Raw genomic sequence first — 15679 nt, forward strand, 5'->3', positions numbered from 1 at the left:
AAAAAATCCTTAGTTCTTTTATCTCGACAATAACATCCCAGTCCTTTTAATAAGCCATCGAGCTCCAAGCCCGACAATGCAAGAGATCCACATAATTTTATAGAAACAGAGAAACCCTCTGGAAAACACGCTCTAAAGGAAAACAAAATGAAAAATGCAGACCCATTGTTTAATCGCTTAAACACTGGTGCCCTGGAGCTGTGCCGCCAAAGAGGAGACAGCACCCTGCTGCTTCTTAGCAAGGCGGGTTTGCAGCTCGGAAACCAGGGAGGTAATCTCGACCTCGACACCCTCCTTCTCAGGGTGTCCTTCGGGCAGACCCATCTCCTTGATGCGGCACTTGCCAGCAGCGAGTTCTTCCTCGCCGAGGATGATACCGAAGGGGATGGCGCCTTGTTCGGCGGCCTTGAATTGCTGAGGCAGTTTGGGCTTCAGCTTGTAGGAGAACTCAGCCTGAAGAAATGCATGTTAGTGTTTATTCAAATAGAGCAGTATTGACAGAAATGTAATGCTTACCTTGATACCAGCGCTCCACAGCTTCTGGCAGATATCCATGCGCTCCTTCAACATACCACCGAATCCTTTACCGCCGAAGGCCATGACGTAGGCGTCGACCTCACTGTTGCGGAGGGCATCGGACTTTTGCTCGCGCTCGATGCGTGCCTTGGTGATAGAGAAAATACGGTCAACACCGAATGAGATTCCGACACAGGGGATCTGTGCCTTGGGCAAGAACATGCCGACCAGGTTATCGTAGCGGCCACCAGCAGCGACACTGCCAACGCCGAGGGTGGGGTCATTGGATCGGTCGTCGTCCTCGGAGGCCTTGGGCTTGCCCTTCTTGGCCTTCTGTGCCTCGGGAGCATCGGCCTGCACACCAGCCGAACCCTCGGTGACAACCTCGTAGATGACACCGGTGTAGTAGTCCAGACCACGGGCAAGAGACATGTCGAATGAGATCTTGTCCAGCACGCCGAATGCCTCTAGGTAATCCATCATCAAAGCCATCTCCTCGAGACCGGCCTTGGCGGAGGCATTGGCGTTGAGGGTCTCATCCTTGAGAAGAGAGTCGAGCAGCTCGCGCGAGCCCTTATTCATAACGTATTTCTCAATACGATCCGCGACCTCGGGGTCAAGACCCTTTTGGTCGACCATTTCCTTGCGCACATCCGCCCACGGCATCTTGTCCAACTTATCGACGGCACTGGAGATAGGGCGGAGCTTGTCCTCGGGCACACCACAGACGGCAAAGACACCGTCCAGGATCTTGCGGTGGTTGAGCTTGATAGTGTATCGACCGTTCCAACCCAGCTCCTCGAAGACCTCGCTGACGATACGCAGGATCTCGGCATCGGGCACCATAGCGTCGAAGGTACCGGCGATATCGAAGTCGCACTGGTAGAACTCACGCATGCGGCCCTTGTTGATGGCGGGCTGGTCACGGCGGTAGACCTTGGCGATGTGGTAACGCTTGATGCTGCGGACGTCGGAGTTCATGGCGAGCCAGCGCGCAAAGGGGACTGTCAGGTCGTAGCGCAGCGAGCAGATCTCGCCACCCTGGTCCTTTAGGTCGTAGATGAGCTTCGAGTCCTCGCCATATTTGCCAGCCAGGATCTCGCGCAGCTCGAAGACTGGGGTGTCCAGTGCGGTACCGCCGTGGCGCTTGAAGACGTTTGCGATGGTGGTGAAAATGCGGTCTCGGAGGAGGGCATCGGAGCCGGACCAATCCTTGGTACCCTTGGGGGTCTTGAGGTTGAAAGAGGATCCCTTATCTTTGGCCATTTCGATTGATTGAGCGGAGCGATGGGAGGAGGAAAACTGGCGAGTGCGGCGGGGATAAATTTGGTGGGGGATGGTGGGGGCAGGGATGTTATTTTTATTTGAGACGACTCGGTGTAGGGAAGGGCAATGAGTCAGGGAAGGACACTGGGTCAAGCAGGAAATAGAAGACAGGCCAAATGGACTGGCAATTGCTCGTTGTACGGAGCGCAAATGAACAGGAATGGACGGCATAAAAGGAACGGCGCGAAACAAAATGATTGGGTTTATCCCAACTCCTGGTCTCCTGAGGCATCTTCTGGTTCGGTGCTTCTTTCTATTTGGGGGCTGTTTCTCCGATGGATTTATCCGGAAAACTCCTTCACATGTCCCATGACTGTTCTCTCTCTCTCTCTCTCTCTCTCTCTCTCTCTCTCTTTTATTAGGTCATGTTGTACTACACCTGGGCAGGTCAAAGAAATGCATATAAATGCCCCTTCTGGTATATCTCACGTCACTTTACTCTTACCACCTGACTCTGCCTCCATTGTACAAGGTGATAGAGATGATGTAAAGACAAAGCGGCCATTCAACAGTATTATTAGATAAAATATTAAGCCTTCAGGCCTTGTAGCTGACTTCCCCGGATCTTCCCTTTGTAAATTACGTTGGAAATCCCGGCTATGGGACATACTTCCTCTTTAGGATGGGGAGCCCAGGCTTACATTCCGAGGTGATCGTACAATTCAAGGTGGAGTACCTGGAGAGTATATCCATGGATAGTACATTATGATATGAAATACAACAAAGATAAATAAATCGCTCACATGCACGTCATCTCCGATAACTGATTAGACTGATACCCGTGGATACTCCAGGGCTTGCTGTCTCTTCAACATGCGTCTTTTTTTTTAACCCAGCCCCTTGAGAGCTTCCCTTGCCACCTCTATTCCGGACAGATTTAGCAACAGAACTTTAACCTTTATTGGAGTGATCAGATGTCAGGATTTTCAGACGTTGAAGCCACCTAAGGCAGATTATCCATATTACCCCATGGCAGGAACGTGCGTACTAAAAGGAATGGCTGGATTGGTATGCGGCGCCTATTGGACCCCGCAAGGGGGGCATTAAATATAGGCTGACGGGTAGCACCTCACCTGGGAAGTGTCGGAGGCGTCCCGTGGGAGCCTCTCATGGGAAGCATGGAATCCCGACAAGACTGTCGAGATATCCAGTCCCCTGTCACATTTGAGAAAAAAAAGAGTTCAAGTAAGGAACCTTGGAACTCACATTTCGAAGGGGGCAGAGGTCCACCGCCACCTTTTTTCCCCCATAACGGGGATGATCATTGGTCGTGTCAACGCCATGCGAGGGGCGGACACATGGCCCGTGAGCGAGGGCGGCTTAGAACCAATCAGCAAGACGGACTTCTTTGGTTCAGGATGGGAGTGTGTCTTCTCCCATGGACGGGGAGGAGGAAGACCCCGCTGAGGAAATGCGGCCAATGAATATAGATAGGGCTCCGGTATAGCCGGTGTGTATTTTGAAAGGGTTGAGAGTAAAAGATAGAAATTCGGCGATTGGATCAGTACCTGCCTTAGGTCTCCACGTGGAGTAAAGAGGCTAAGATGAATGGGGTAGGTCAAGAGATAGAGGTTTAGTTTTCTGGACGTTTCCGTTGCATTTGTATTACTTGTATATATGTATGTTACTACAAAAATAAACTGGGTCCATTCCAGAATAGTAATCCCTCTTTAATCTATTTCCTTAACATACCCCATAACTCGGATCTCTTCATTCTCCCGTCTCCCCCTCTCATTTCCACACCCCAGAAACCTTATGTGATCAACGTTCACTTTATTTCCCCGGACGCGTTTCATTTCCTTCTCTCTCATATGCTGATCATCTGTCGCCTCTCTACAATTTGGACACTGAGCATGCAGAGTGTGATCGATCATTAAAGCCATCATGAAGCTCTTCTCCAAGGGTCACAAGAATGGGGTGAGTGACACATATCCCTACAGCCATGCTCCCTCAACCTGGTAGCACAGCAGATGCTTCGCGCCCCGGGAGGTCATTCGGATTGGGACCACTGACATGGACTCGTCACTTTGCGCAGGCTTCCAACCCCCCGGCCGCGGCGCCACCCGTGAAAAAAGACCTTCAGGTACCGCAGGTTTCACCGCTAGAAAAGAGGTTGCAGGACATGGGACCCATCCGTGAAGACGGGAGTGACAAGTTCTATGGAATGGAAAATGTAAGTCTCGGACCTTCCCGGACCCTGGATCGAGTCACTGACTGTAAACCCCGCGCGTCTCTCTAGTATGGCAACACTTGTTACTGCAACTCGATCCTGCAATGTCTCTACTACTCGGTCCCCTTCCGTGAAGCCGTCATTAACTACCCACAACGCACCCCGATGGAAAGTCTCGAGGCCGCGCTCGCAAAGAACCTACGTTATCAGAACCCAAACGCACACCTGGAAGCCGAGGCGCTGGCGGCCAAACAAAAGGCTTCCTCACCACCATCCGCGCGCCAAGCCGGTGTACCCCTAAATCCAACTCAGAAGCCCGAGGACAAGGAATCGCCCGAATACAAGAAGAAGGTAGCACTGCAGACCCTTCCGATTTTGGAAACCAAGAACAATGCGACCAGTTATGGCATGTCCGAGTCCCTTTTCACTTCGCTCAAGGACATCTTCGAATCGGTGGCAGGAAGCCAAGCGCGCATTGGTATCGTTCGCCCGCAACAGTTTCTGGACGTTCTACGACGAGAACACGAAATGTTCCGGACTGCCATGCACCAGGATGCGCATGAGTTTTTGAATTTGCTCCTCAACGAGGTGGTAGCGAATGTTGAAACCGAGGCCACGAAGCAAGCCTTTGCAGAGAAGGCTTTGCCACCAACAGAGAGTGCGGATTCGTTGGGAATGGTGCCGTCTAGCACGGGTTCCAAATCGCCAAATACTACGAGATGGGTTCATGAGCTGTTCGAGGGTACTCTGACGTCTGAGACCAAGTGTCTCACCTGTGAAAAGGTCTCGCAGCGAGACGAGATCTTTTTGGATTTGTCGGTGGATCTCGAGCAGCATTCGTCCGTAACCTCTTGTCTCCGAAAGTTTTCGGCCGAGGAGATGCTTTGTGAGCGGAATAAGTTCCACTGCGACAACTGCGGTGGGCTGCAAGAAGCGGAGAAACGGATGAAAATCAAACGTTTGCCCCGTGTGCTGGCTTTGCATTTGAAGCGTTTCAAATATACAGAGGACCTGCAGCGACTGCAAAAGCTGTTTCATCGCGTCGTCTATCCCTACCACCTTCGCCTGTTTAACACCACAGATGATGCCGAGGATCCAGACCGGCTTTATGAATTGTATGCGGTGGTGGTTCATATCGGCGGAGGGCCGTATCACGGCCACTACGTTGCTATTATCAAGACCGAAGACCGTGGTTGGCTGCTGTTCGACGATGAGCTTGTGGAACCGGTTGACAAAAGTTACGTGCGCAACTTCTTTGGAGATCGACCCGGATTGGCGTGTGCCTATGTTCTATTCTATCAAGAGACAACTCTGGAGGCTGTCATGCGAGAGCAGGCGCAAGAGAACCAGGCCACCGCCGCGGCAGCCGAAGCAAGCGAGGCCGCAAAGCCTAATGGGTCTCCCTTCTCACCACCGTTAGCCCATGCCCAAAGTGCACCTGTGCCTCCTGAAAGCACAACCCCCTTCACTCCTCTCAGCCGAATCCCAACGGCACCCCCACTATCCGCCTACCCAGAAGAACCCTCAGAGCCCCATCTAGCTTCGCCACGGTCCGTTCAACCGCCTCTCCCTCCGATTCCTGACGAACCAGTTCCCCCATTGAGCCCAAAGAAGAGTGATCACCAGCTACGGAAGGAACGCCGGGCCATGGAGAAAGAGAAGGATAAGAACGAAAAGATTCGTCAGAAAGAGCAGGACCTGCACAACCGAGACCTGCACCGACGAGAGGTAGAGGAACTGAGAAGAGCCATCGAGGCCAGCAGAGCCGATACGGTCGATTTCGCCGAGAACGGATCACCAAGAAAGTCGAGCAGTTTCGGCTTTTTGAAGCGAGGCAGCCGCAGTCTCAGCCAACGACTCAGCAAAGAAAAAGAGCCCCGAGTCTCAACATCGGATCTCTCGACAGCACCGCCTCTTCCCGAGGCTGTGCCAGAAGCACCGCTCAAAGAGGCAGAACCGGCCCAGCCATTCACTAAACAAACCCAGCCGATTAAACCAATCCACTCAGCCCAGACAGTTCAGTCCCCGGTTTCTTCCCCGAGGGATTTCCCACCTATCTCCAACCCTAAGCAACCCAAGCAACCTATCCAATCTATCCGGGCCCCCGAGTCCTTGGTCAAAGACCAACCCACCAGCCATACGAAGCCAGGTCATACCCCTCGGTGGAGATCTTTCAGTTTCAAGAAAGTGTCCTAAACTACAATCAGTGTTTTTTTTAAAGACAGCACTTGTTTTCGCTTTTCATCTCACATCTTCAGCCCGACTTTCCCGGAGATACCCCTGTCATCTTGCACATATGAGCGCAACTTTTGCTTCTGCACATAGCTTCCTTTAATGGATGTACTATCATGTTCTTATGATCTGCGCTTCTCCAGCTTCCGTTCTCCTGTGGGGGTTCTCACTCTCAACCGGGGTATTTCCACAGCTATGTTCCTCTAGGCTCTGCTGGATCTTAGATCCCGTCGAATCTGTTTTACTCTCCTTACTTTTCCCTTGCTATTAGGTTTGTATTTTTTTCTTGCTATCATCGCTTTTCACCACCGCCACATTTTGATCATGTACAGCGGTGGATACATGCACTGACAGGGCCGAAACCTGGCAGGTTTGCGAAAAGAGGCGTATTGGGTTTGCTATCTTTTGCTTCTTTTGCTGGCGAGCGTGGGTCTATTGTCGGATTTGGCGTTTTGAACTGTTTTTATTATCTCATTTGAAATCTTGAGCGAATCTTCTCTTTTTCCCAGCCTATGTTCAGACCGTTCCTCTAACTTCTACGTACATGCGGTGATTTGGTTTACTGTCATCTCGACCATCTTATACATACTTGGCGAAAGGCTGGTCAGCAACTCGAATAAGAGAACAAACACAAGATACAGGTTTGCTATGCAATTACACAACTCCCCCCAAACCCCTAATATCCTGCAAACCACATCTTGATCATGTGTCCATTGCGCTTCTAGATTTTTGGTGGGTATATAGGTAACAGGCCAGAAGTAATTCCAACGAACTCAAGAGGAAGATGTGCTATTCGCTGCACGCCACCATTATTCCTGTACTTCACCCAATGCAGCATAAAGCAAATGCCTAGCAGCGGTGTTCAGGTCCTATTATACCACAGTTGCATCATCTGTCCCCCAGTATGCTCCTTGCTCGTGTAGATCATGCCGCGTTTCTCGCTTAGGCGTCATTAATGATATAGAGGTTTTGATTGTGAATGGCTCGTTGGAAGGGAGGTCACAGCGCAGCTATGTAGGTTGGCAGGCAGTAGGGTAGCTATGCAGCTTGGTCGCCGGTTCCGTGAGAGAGTTCTCCGTGAAGGAAATGGCGAGAAAGCAAATTTAACCAAGGATCAGTTCGTAGACAATGATGACGGTGTTGATGACGATAAGGGGTACTGGATTGTGGATGTGTTAGCTATTCCGTTGGGTCATGGCTGAAGTGTCTTCGTTCCATGAAAGCAGAACAGGATGGCTCGGGGCGTATTCAAGGTTGAAAGCTATTCCTCAAATCCAAGATGCAAGACTGATCTGCTTATATTGGGCTGCGGGGGTTGGAAAACGTACTCCGCATCACGGTCCGTACACTGGCGATCAGGTTGACGGACTTGGCTTTCACGCTTGTGCTATCATATGTCGCGCCAAAACCAGGTTCGGCTTGTGTGCGGCCCCATCCGACTGTAGGCTTTCGTTAGAGTATTCGTCTGGGGTGTAGCTGGGGAAGGACATACCGCGAGCTAGGAAGCGGTCTTCGGAGAGGACGGCGATCGCATTGATGATGAGGACGATAACTGGGAGTCAGGATATTAGTATAAGCTGAAAAATGAGGCTAAGCAGAACATACCATAAACCAGCTTCCCAAGACCGAAGAAAAACATCTTTGCGAGTTGAGGAAGATGTCAAAAGGTGAAGTGCGGGAGGCGCCAGATCTCCGGATTAACACACTTCTCGGATGCAGTCACCATGGGATATGGTTTGTTCACATTATTCTACATAAGAACAAACAATTAAGCTAATTGGTTTTCTATAGCATTTGCGATTCTCGCTCTTCTCTTCCCGGCCTTGATCATCCTCCATCTCCTCGTCACTCCATACACCAAAGTCGAGGAGTCGTTCCATATCCAGGCCGTACATGATATCTTGGCCAACGGGCTACCAAATGGATTTAATGACCCGAATCTCCACCGCGCCGACTATGATCATTTCTCTTTCCCTGGGGCTGTTCCCCGGAGCGCCGTTGGCGCTGCGGCGCTCGCTATGCTCTCAAAACCCGTGATCTGGTTGAATGATGGGATCAACCGACAGTTATTAGGTGCGGCATAGATTTATACAGCTATACGTTCCACCAAGCTAACACCGGAATGCAGCTCGCGCTATCCTGGGCCTATTCAACGCCTCATCTCTGGCAGTCTATGCAAGAGGCCTGCGCCGTAGCTTCGGTCAGCCAGCAGCTATCTGGTATATCCTACTCCAAGCAAGCCAGTTCCATTTGATATTCTACGCTTCAAGGCCACTATCAAACATGTTCGCCTTCGGCATTACAACACTAGCAATGCGTCTGCTCCTCCCAAGCCCTGCTCCAACATCCCAAGACCAAAAACAATGCAGCCTTGCACTCGCCCTCCTCACCATCGCAGGCGTAGTCTTCCGCTCCGAACTAGCCCTCCTAGTCGGAACCCAGACCCTCTTCCTCCTAGCAACGAAACGAATCAGTCTCAAACACAGCATAATCGCAGGTTTCATAGGCCTAGCCACCGGCCTAACCCTCACAATCTTCCTCGACAGCACCTTCTGGCAACGCTTCCCCCTCTGGCCCGAATTCGAAGCCTTCCGCTTCAACGTCCTGGCAGGCCAATCATCAGAATGGGGCACAGATCCATGGCCATTCTATTTCCAAAACGCCCTGCCCCGTCTCCTCTTCAATCCCCTCATCTACCTCCTCGCCATCCCCGTCGCCCTACGCCAAGCAGCAACCCGATCCCCAGCCCTGGCACTTCTAATCCCAGCGCTTTCTTTCGTCGCTCTGTACAGCTTCCAGCCACACAAGGAATGGCGCTTCATCGTCTATATCATCCCTTCCCTGACCGCTGTAGCCGCCCTCGGTGCTGCGTATCTCTGGACGCATCGCTCGCGCTCTCTCTTCGCTCGTCTGGCGACTCGCGCCTTGGCTATCTCGACTCTCGCTGTGTTCTGTTTGTCGAATTTTGTGCTTCTTCCTGTGTCCGCGGCGAATTATCCTGGTGGTCAGGCTATCGATGCTATGCATCATCAACACGGTATTCTTCATGATACCGAGTTGCATTCTGGGATGACTGGCTCTCCTATCAATGTCTACCTAGGTAACCTCGCCTGCCAAACGGGTGTAACACGCTTCTTGCAACACCCCCTTCATCGGGGTGGGTATATGACAAAACTGAAGATAAGGCCGTCAAATCCACTAGTGGGTTCTGGGATCGGTTTGATTATGTTGTTGTCGAGGCGGATGAGGAGGCTGGGTTTATGGATGCTGATGAGACGAGTCTCCGGCATGCGCTTTCTTCTTCCGATTGGGAGAGGGTGCATATAGTAGATTCGTTTGCGGGGATTTCGGTTTTGAAGCCTGGGACTCCTGCTAGGGGGATTGCGGAGCGGCGTGTTATTGATACTATCGGGGGTGCGCGTGCTGTTGCGTTGTTCGAGCGTCTGCGCGAGTATGTCAGGGATTCTTTGTTGCGTGGGTGGTGGGTTGAGGTTAAGATGAGACCGAGGGTTCAAGTGTTAAGACGGGTGAGGGAGGGATCTAATTTTTAGGATAGAAGTAGTAGATTTTAGTCTATCTACACTTATGTTGTAGTATTGTAGGGTACCATAAAAACCAAGGCCATCTGGTATGGAACTGATATTAACAATTGAAGATAACTACAATATGCCCTCAACATTCGACAAGTACATGCAACTGGGTATTATTCATCAAACCTCTTCCCCGGAGCAGATCAAAAAAGTAGAGACAGAAATGGATTACAGTGCCGAGGGGCCTTCCAGACGCGCCAGACGAGACTCCAAATCACGCACCCAGGGCTCGACAGTCTCCACGTTAGAGCGAAGAGCAGCTTCACCTTGTTGCATCTTCTCTTCGACGGTCATCAGACCTTCACGCCACTGCTCGATCTCCGCCGCCATCTCAGCGTGGCGCTTTTCGAGCTCGTTGAGCGAGTCCGCGGCGTGCGCTGCGCCGGCGTGGCAGGCGCGCAGAGAACGCAGACGCTCGAGGACGCTGGGTAGCAGGGGGTGCAGGGACTGGATGGTTGGGAGGGTTGTGTAGAGGGCTTGTATCTTGGCAGCGTGGTCATCGTCGGTTGATGCTGCTAGTGCAGGGACTACGTCGACATCGGAACTTGCTATACGGGCGTTGTGGACGGCCTTTGCGGCTTCGAAGGCTTTTCTGCGGGCTGCGGTGAGTGCCTCGGCGTCGGTGGTTAACTTTCGGACTCGGGTGGAGAGAGCTTCCAGGTGTGGGGTTGTCATCCCTGGCGCAGCATTGGGTACTCCTGGCACTGTGGATGTTGGGTTTGTGCCAACGAGAAGGCTGGTGAGTGCTGAGAGGCGGGAAGTGAGTTGGTCCAGGGCTGGGAGGACAGGGTGTGACGTTGACTCGTTGATACCGTCGGGGACGAAGGGGTTAGATGAGCTCGAGATACCGATGGAGCTTTCAAGTAGTGCTAGGCGACTGTCGAATGCGGCCGCGTGAGAGAGGATCCCTGCCGACGAGGCAGTTGGGGCCGGCACTGTGGAGACTGCCTTTGATGCATCGGCGGAGGATTGTGTCTTTGGATCTGTAGCAGAGCGAGTCTGAGGTGCAAGTTTCTGGGACAGCAAAGCCGCAGCCGAGTGCGATGAGCCCGCCGCCCCGCGCGAGGCGTGCAGATTATCCAGAGCGCGGCTCAGCTCCGCAACGCCGTCACCTAGGTCCTCTCCTGATTTTTCAGCTGCAGCACCCTGCGATGATCCATTTCCAGCATCTGTGCCGTCGGTTTTGTTGGCCATTTCCACCTTGAGATCTTCGACCTCCCTCCGCAGCCGCGCGAGCCTCCGCTCAAGCGACTCGTCCTCGCTATCACTCAGGTCACCGATCTCCTCTACCCCGTCCTCACGTCTCCGCCGACGGCGACGACTCATACTCTTGCTCCGGTAAGCCTGGCGCTTCTGGGAGATGCTATCTGAGAAATTGACATCGCGGGCATCCACGGCCGCGCCCATGAAGTGCATGCGCGCCTGGTCCGGGTTGACACCCTCGCGGTCGATGTCGGAGTTTGAGCCTGCATCATCATGGTCGGAGTCTGTGCGGATAGTGGCAGTCTGGACAGGGTCAGTGGTTAGACCCGGTGACGTCTCTTTGTGGAATTGGCGGACTCACGGGCAGGGTGGATGCTTCGTCGGTCAAGTCGGGGGTTTCATAGATATCTGGGGACGGGTCCTGGATCACGGTCAGTGGAAATTGTAGTGGATATCAACAACTAGCGTTGCTCACCAGGTCAGGAAGACCGGCATATTTCTTATTGAAAGACATGATTGGATTGAAGCTCTCTAAGTATAGTAAACACCGAACTCCCGGGGCTCAATCACATGTACAGTCAGCAGATCATGTGACCTCTAGCCTCGGATTCAGGAACGAACACATGCAATTGACGCAATTGGACGTTGAAGTTCATTTGACCAAGACAACTATATATATTAGGTGACATCGCTTGAAAGTTCTTGTCTTTTCCTTCTACCCCAGTTCAGGTCTCTCTTCAATTAAATATCCTTTATCAACTTTCCCCCGCCATATCCCCCCGCATTTCACCTTCACTATATACATCAACCTTCAAGATGGCCGCCCCTGCTGATGTTACCATCCAAAACCTGAGTGGAAAATGGGAGATGGTATGCCCAAACACAATTAAATTCCTAAAACAGAATGCTCATATGTAACAGGACTCAACCCACTCTAACCCAACAGACCCCCTTCTATCTCTGGTATGTAACCCTCCCAGCCCTAACCTCCCTAACGTTACCCCAAATATAAAACAGCCAAGTCTCACCCCTGTCACAATTTCCCCTCCAATCATACATCCTTAACACAACCATATTTATCCCTACCATGCACGATACCATACATAAAAACCTTATCCAACAACCCCCACTAACAACAAAAACAGCAAGGAATGGGCTGGGTTATGCGCAAGGCACTCTCGTACGCAACAGTGACCATCTACGTCAATCAGTACGCAGATGCAGAGGACCCCACTCTCACCCACGTCGACGCACAGCAAGTAATTACAGGCGGTATCCAAGGCACCAAGGAAGAGCGCAAGCTTGACTGGGAAGAGCGCGAGCACGTCGACCACATCTTCGGCAAGCTGAAGGGTCGTTCGCGCCACATTGCCGGCGCTAAGAGCGCGGATGGCGCTGTGCGTCCTGTTATCGAGATCCAGACTAAGACCGGCTCGGCTGAGGCTGATGCTAAGGTTCAGAAGTTCCTGGCTGGAGAGACTCTTATTGATGGATCGAAGAGTGAGGGATTCCTTGCTGAGGAGGGCGATGCGGCGTTTTTGCACACCTGGGTGGTGAATGAGGAGAATAAGTGGACTGCCGAGCAGGTTTGGGGATTCGAGATTGTTGATGGAGAGAGACGTCATACTCGTCGCATTGTTGTTTCTAAGGATGGGAAGGTTGCTCTTGGTAGACTTGTTTATGCTTTCAAGGAGCGCAAGTCTGAGGAGTAAGGTGCTGCTCCTGTGTTGAGTATAAGCATTGTATCTTTCTTAAGGTGTCGGTTTTTTCAGTTTGCTATGGACTATAGGTCAATATATATGTAGCATTCAACCTGCCAGTTTACTCTGATGATAACACGTATTTAGGCAAGTGTTGACTTTGATCATATACATGTTAGAACTGAGCTTGTAGAAAAAAAATGAAGTCTAGGGATTTTGAGATTGTTTGATTTCTGAGAATTGATATCATTAAAATGTTGCATGCACTGTCCAATCTGGTTATCCATGTCAAGATCCATGAATGATGTGACATAAAACAAAGCATGTGGTTCAGATACATTCGTTGAGACCCATGAGGCGTGTATTTTGTTTGACAAGAAAAGACAAATTTTACCATGCGAATGATAGGCTAAAAGGCAAAAGAGACTGAGACCAAGATATTTAGGAGTGAGTAGGCATCACCACGGTAGCCTTGTTGCTGATCGCATCTTCACTCTTCCAGAAGCTAGTCACAGTCTTCTGCTGGGTATAGAACTGCAAGCCGGGCTTGCCGTAGAAAGTGTTGGCACCGCCACCGGCAATACTCTTCTTGTTACCGGTGAAAGAGAACATAGGAAGAGGGACGGGAATGGGTACGTTGATACCGAGCTGGCCAGCCTCGCAGTCCTTCTGGAACTTGGAGGCGGTCGAGCCGGAGCGGGTGAAGATGGCGGCACCGTTGCCGTATTCATTGGCGTTGATCGTTTCGATAGCTTCGTCAAGGGTCTCGACATTAAGGCACACGAGAACGGGGCCGAAGATCTCCTCCTTGTAGCACTTCATGTCGGGGGTGACATTGGTGATGATGGTTGGGCCAACCTGCGAATGCACAATTAGTTCGAGTTACACAGTAGAGTATGTTCTGTAGTGGGACTTACAAAGTTACCGTTGGGGTAGTTCTCGGGCTTGAACCCACGGCCATCCAGCATAATGGTGGCACCCTCTTCCTCGGCGCTAGTAATCAAGTCCTCAATACGCTTCTTGCTCTCGGGGCTGATCACAGGGCCGAGGTCAGCACCCTCCTCAAAGCCACCGTTCACGACTAAGGCCTTAGCCCGCTCGGCGATCTCAGGCAGCCACTCCTTAGTCTCGCCAACCATAACGCAGGTGCTCAATGCCATGCAGCGCTGGCCAGCAGCACCAAATGCAGCACCGACAATAGCGTTAAGAGCGTGGTTCTTGTTGGCGTCAGGCAGGACGGCGGCATGGTTCTTAGCACCCAGGTTGGCCTGCACGCGCTTGCCATTGGCAGAGCCACGGCTGTAGATGTATTCGCCAGCACGGTTGCTGCCAACAAAGCTGATGGCCTTGATAGCAGGCTCATCAAGAATGAAGTCCACAGTGGGAGCAGTGCCGTGGATGATGTTAATCACACCCGGTGGGAAACCGGCCTCCTTGGCAAGCTCGGCGAGGATCATCGCAGCACCGGGATCCCGCTCGGATGGCTTCATGACCAAGCAGTTACCAGTCACAGTAGCGACGGGAATACACCAAAGGGGAATCATGGCAGGGAAGTCTTGGTGACAATTAGCATCAATGTGGAGGGGTTGGAAGTGTTGACATAAGCAACTTACTGAAGGGGCAAATAGCAGCCACGACACCGAGTGGCTCGCGGTAGCTTCTTGTCTCCATATCCTTGGCCACCTCCAAGACCTCGCCGGTCATCTGGGTAGTGATACCACAGGCGGTCTCGGCAACCTGAAGGCCACGGAGAACATCACCCTTGGCATCGGCGAAAGTCTTACCCTGCTCAAGGGTAATAGACGCGGCCAATCGGTCCCAGTGGGTACGAATGAGGTTAGTAAACTTGAAGATAATCTGCTGTCTGGCCATGATGCTGGTAGCTCTCCAAGCGGGGAAGGCCTTCTCGGCCGACTCCACAGCGGCCTTCAGCTCCGCATCTGTGCTCTGGGGCACACGGGTGACCAGGTTGTTTGTGGCAGGATCATGGAGATCAATCCATTTAGTTGCCTTGGATGACACAAACTCATTGTCAATGAAGTTAGCAGTGTCGATTGGGTTGGCGATCTTTTGGTGGCTTGTTGGGTATTCAGTAGCGGTGGAGTCGGCTGAGGTTGTTGCGGTGACGAGCCGCTGGGCTGTTGCGTGCAAGCGGCGAGTAGCAGAGAGCGATGAAGAGGGCACACCTGCTCTACGGGAGACTAGACTGGCTAGCGAAGAAGTGGCGAGAGATCTCGAAGATGCAGCTCTGGCAGCCACCGACACCGTGCGGGGAACTCCGCGGAGAGCGGGGATGGAACGGGTAATGGACCGACAAGCAGCCATGATGAATTGTAGGGAGGAAAAAAACAAGTGGAATGCAGAGTCCAGAGACACAAGTCACAGAGCTTAAGAAGAGAAATATAAAAGATGATTCGGTTCCTCGGGAATCATATACATAAGGTTACCCCATGCCCGAGGCCAACCGCCTTAGTCACAGAGCTGGCATTCCCCACGTTGTACAAATGAACTCCCCAGATAAGGTGACTTCTCGGCGTTTTCAGCCAACCACAAGCTGGCAAGTGACTCTCGAATCGCCGACACTGGCGTCTAATCGCGTATACTGTTTTTCCGGATTATCGCGTACCGGTTATTGCACGTAGTAGGCAAGTGATCAAGTCAATTAGGAAGGTACTTCCATTTTCATGCTTTACTTTACGTCTTACATATTATAGGGCTAAAATATCATAGTTATGACACTTAAAGCAAGGTAATTGTTTCCGAAAAAAAAGTGGATACCGAGTAGAAATAGAAGTATACAAATCGGGCCTCCAATGTTCTTCAACCTTCTGACAACTACATCGGGCCAAGACACAAGGGGATCGCTGTGGTAACTAAATGCAAATCTCTTCGCTGGTTGGATTTATGGGTAAAATTCTTTTCTGCGTATAATTGGTTTCCAA

General features: G+C 51.6%; 7 protein-coding genes across 7 annotated transcripts; 3 read left to right on the plus strand and 4 right to left on the minus strand.

Annotated features, from left to right (window-relative positions):
- Positions 1-177: 177 nt before the first annotated feature.
- Positions 178-1782, minus strand: N7447_005852 (histidine--tRNA ligase; the record flags this gene model as incomplete). Its single annotated transcript, XM_057230114.1, has 2 exons — positions 178-453; positions 517-1782. 2 exons carry the CDS (start codon positions 1780-1782, stop codon positions 178-180), a joined length of 1542 nt encoding a protein of 513 aa, XP_057085204.1.
- A 2002-nt stretch (positions 1783-3784) lies between these two features.
- creB (uncharacterized protein) lies at positions 3785-6208 on the plus strand (the record flags this gene model as incomplete). Its single annotated transcript, XM_057230115.1, has 2 exons — positions 3785-4015; positions 4082-6208. 2 exons carry the CDS (start codon positions 3785-3787, stop codon positions 6206-6208), a joined length of 2358 nt encoding a protein of 785 aa, XP_057085205.1.
- Positions 6209-7347: 1139 nt separating this feature from the next.
- N7447_005854 (YOS1 family protein) lies at positions 7348-7883 on the minus strand (the record flags this gene model as incomplete). Its single annotated transcript, XM_057230116.1, has 4 exons — positions 7348-7403; positions 7573-7683; positions 7737-7796; positions 7850-7883. The coding sequence occupies 4 exons, from the start codon at positions 7881-7883 to the stop codon at positions 7348-7350; spliced, it is 261 nt and encodes an 86-aa protein (XP_057085206.1).
- Positions 7884-7968: 85 nt separating this feature from the next.
- N7447_005855 (dolichyl-P-Man:Man(7)GlcNAc(2)-PP-dolichol alpha-1,6-mannosyltransferase) lies at positions 7969-9795 on the plus strand (the record flags this gene model as incomplete). The annotated part of the gene is made up of 4 exons (XM_057230117.1): positions 7969-7978; positions 8036-8317; positions 8373-9401; positions 9425-9795. The coding sequence occupies 4 exons, from the start codon at positions 7969-7971 to the stop codon at positions 9793-9795; spliced, it is 1692 nt and encodes a 563-aa protein (XP_057085207.1).
- Positions 9796-10002: 207 nt separating this feature from the next.
- Positions 10003-11559, minus strand: N7447_005856 (uncharacterized protein; the record flags this gene model as incomplete). Its single annotated transcript, XM_057230118.1, has 3 exons — positions 11513-11559; positions 11399-11458; positions 10003-11340 (listed from the first exon to the last, which is right to left on the minus strand). Exons 1-3 carry the CDS (start codon positions 11549-11551, stop codon positions 10003-10005), a joined length of 1437 nt encoding a protein of 478 aa, XP_057085208.1. The 5' UTR covers positions 11552-11559.
- Positions 11560-11853: 294 nt separating this feature from the next.
- Positions 11854-12749, plus strand: N7447_005857 (uncharacterized protein; the record flags this gene model as incomplete). Its single annotated transcript, XM_057230119.1, has 3 exons — positions 11854-11907; positions 11959-12000; positions 12183-12749. The coding sequence occupies 3 exons, from the start codon at positions 11854-11856 to the stop codon at positions 12747-12749; spliced, it is 663 nt and encodes a 220-aa protein (XP_057085209.1).
- A 429-nt stretch (positions 12750-13178) lies between these two features.
- On the minus strand, positions 13179-15062 carry N7447_005858 (CoA-acylating methylmalonate-semialdehyde dehydrogenase; the record flags this gene model as incomplete). Its single annotated transcript, XM_057230120.1, has 3 exons — positions 13179-13595; positions 13655-14292; positions 14351-15062. The coding sequence occupies 3 exons, from the start codon at positions 15060-15062 to the stop codon at positions 13179-13181; spliced, it is 1767 nt and encodes a 588-aa protein (XP_057085210.1).
- Between the last annotated feature and the right edge of the window lie 617 nt (positions 15063-15679).

The sequence above is a fragment of the Penicillium robsamsonii genome (genome assembly GCF_028829455.1).
Source record: "Penicillium robsamsonii strain IBT 29466 chromosome Unknown utg000003l_segment0_segment0, whole genome shotgun sequence".
Taxonomy (NCBI): domain Eukaryota; kingdom Fungi; phylum Ascomycota; class Eurotiomycetes; order Eurotiales; family Aspergillaceae; genus Penicillium; species Penicillium robsamsonii.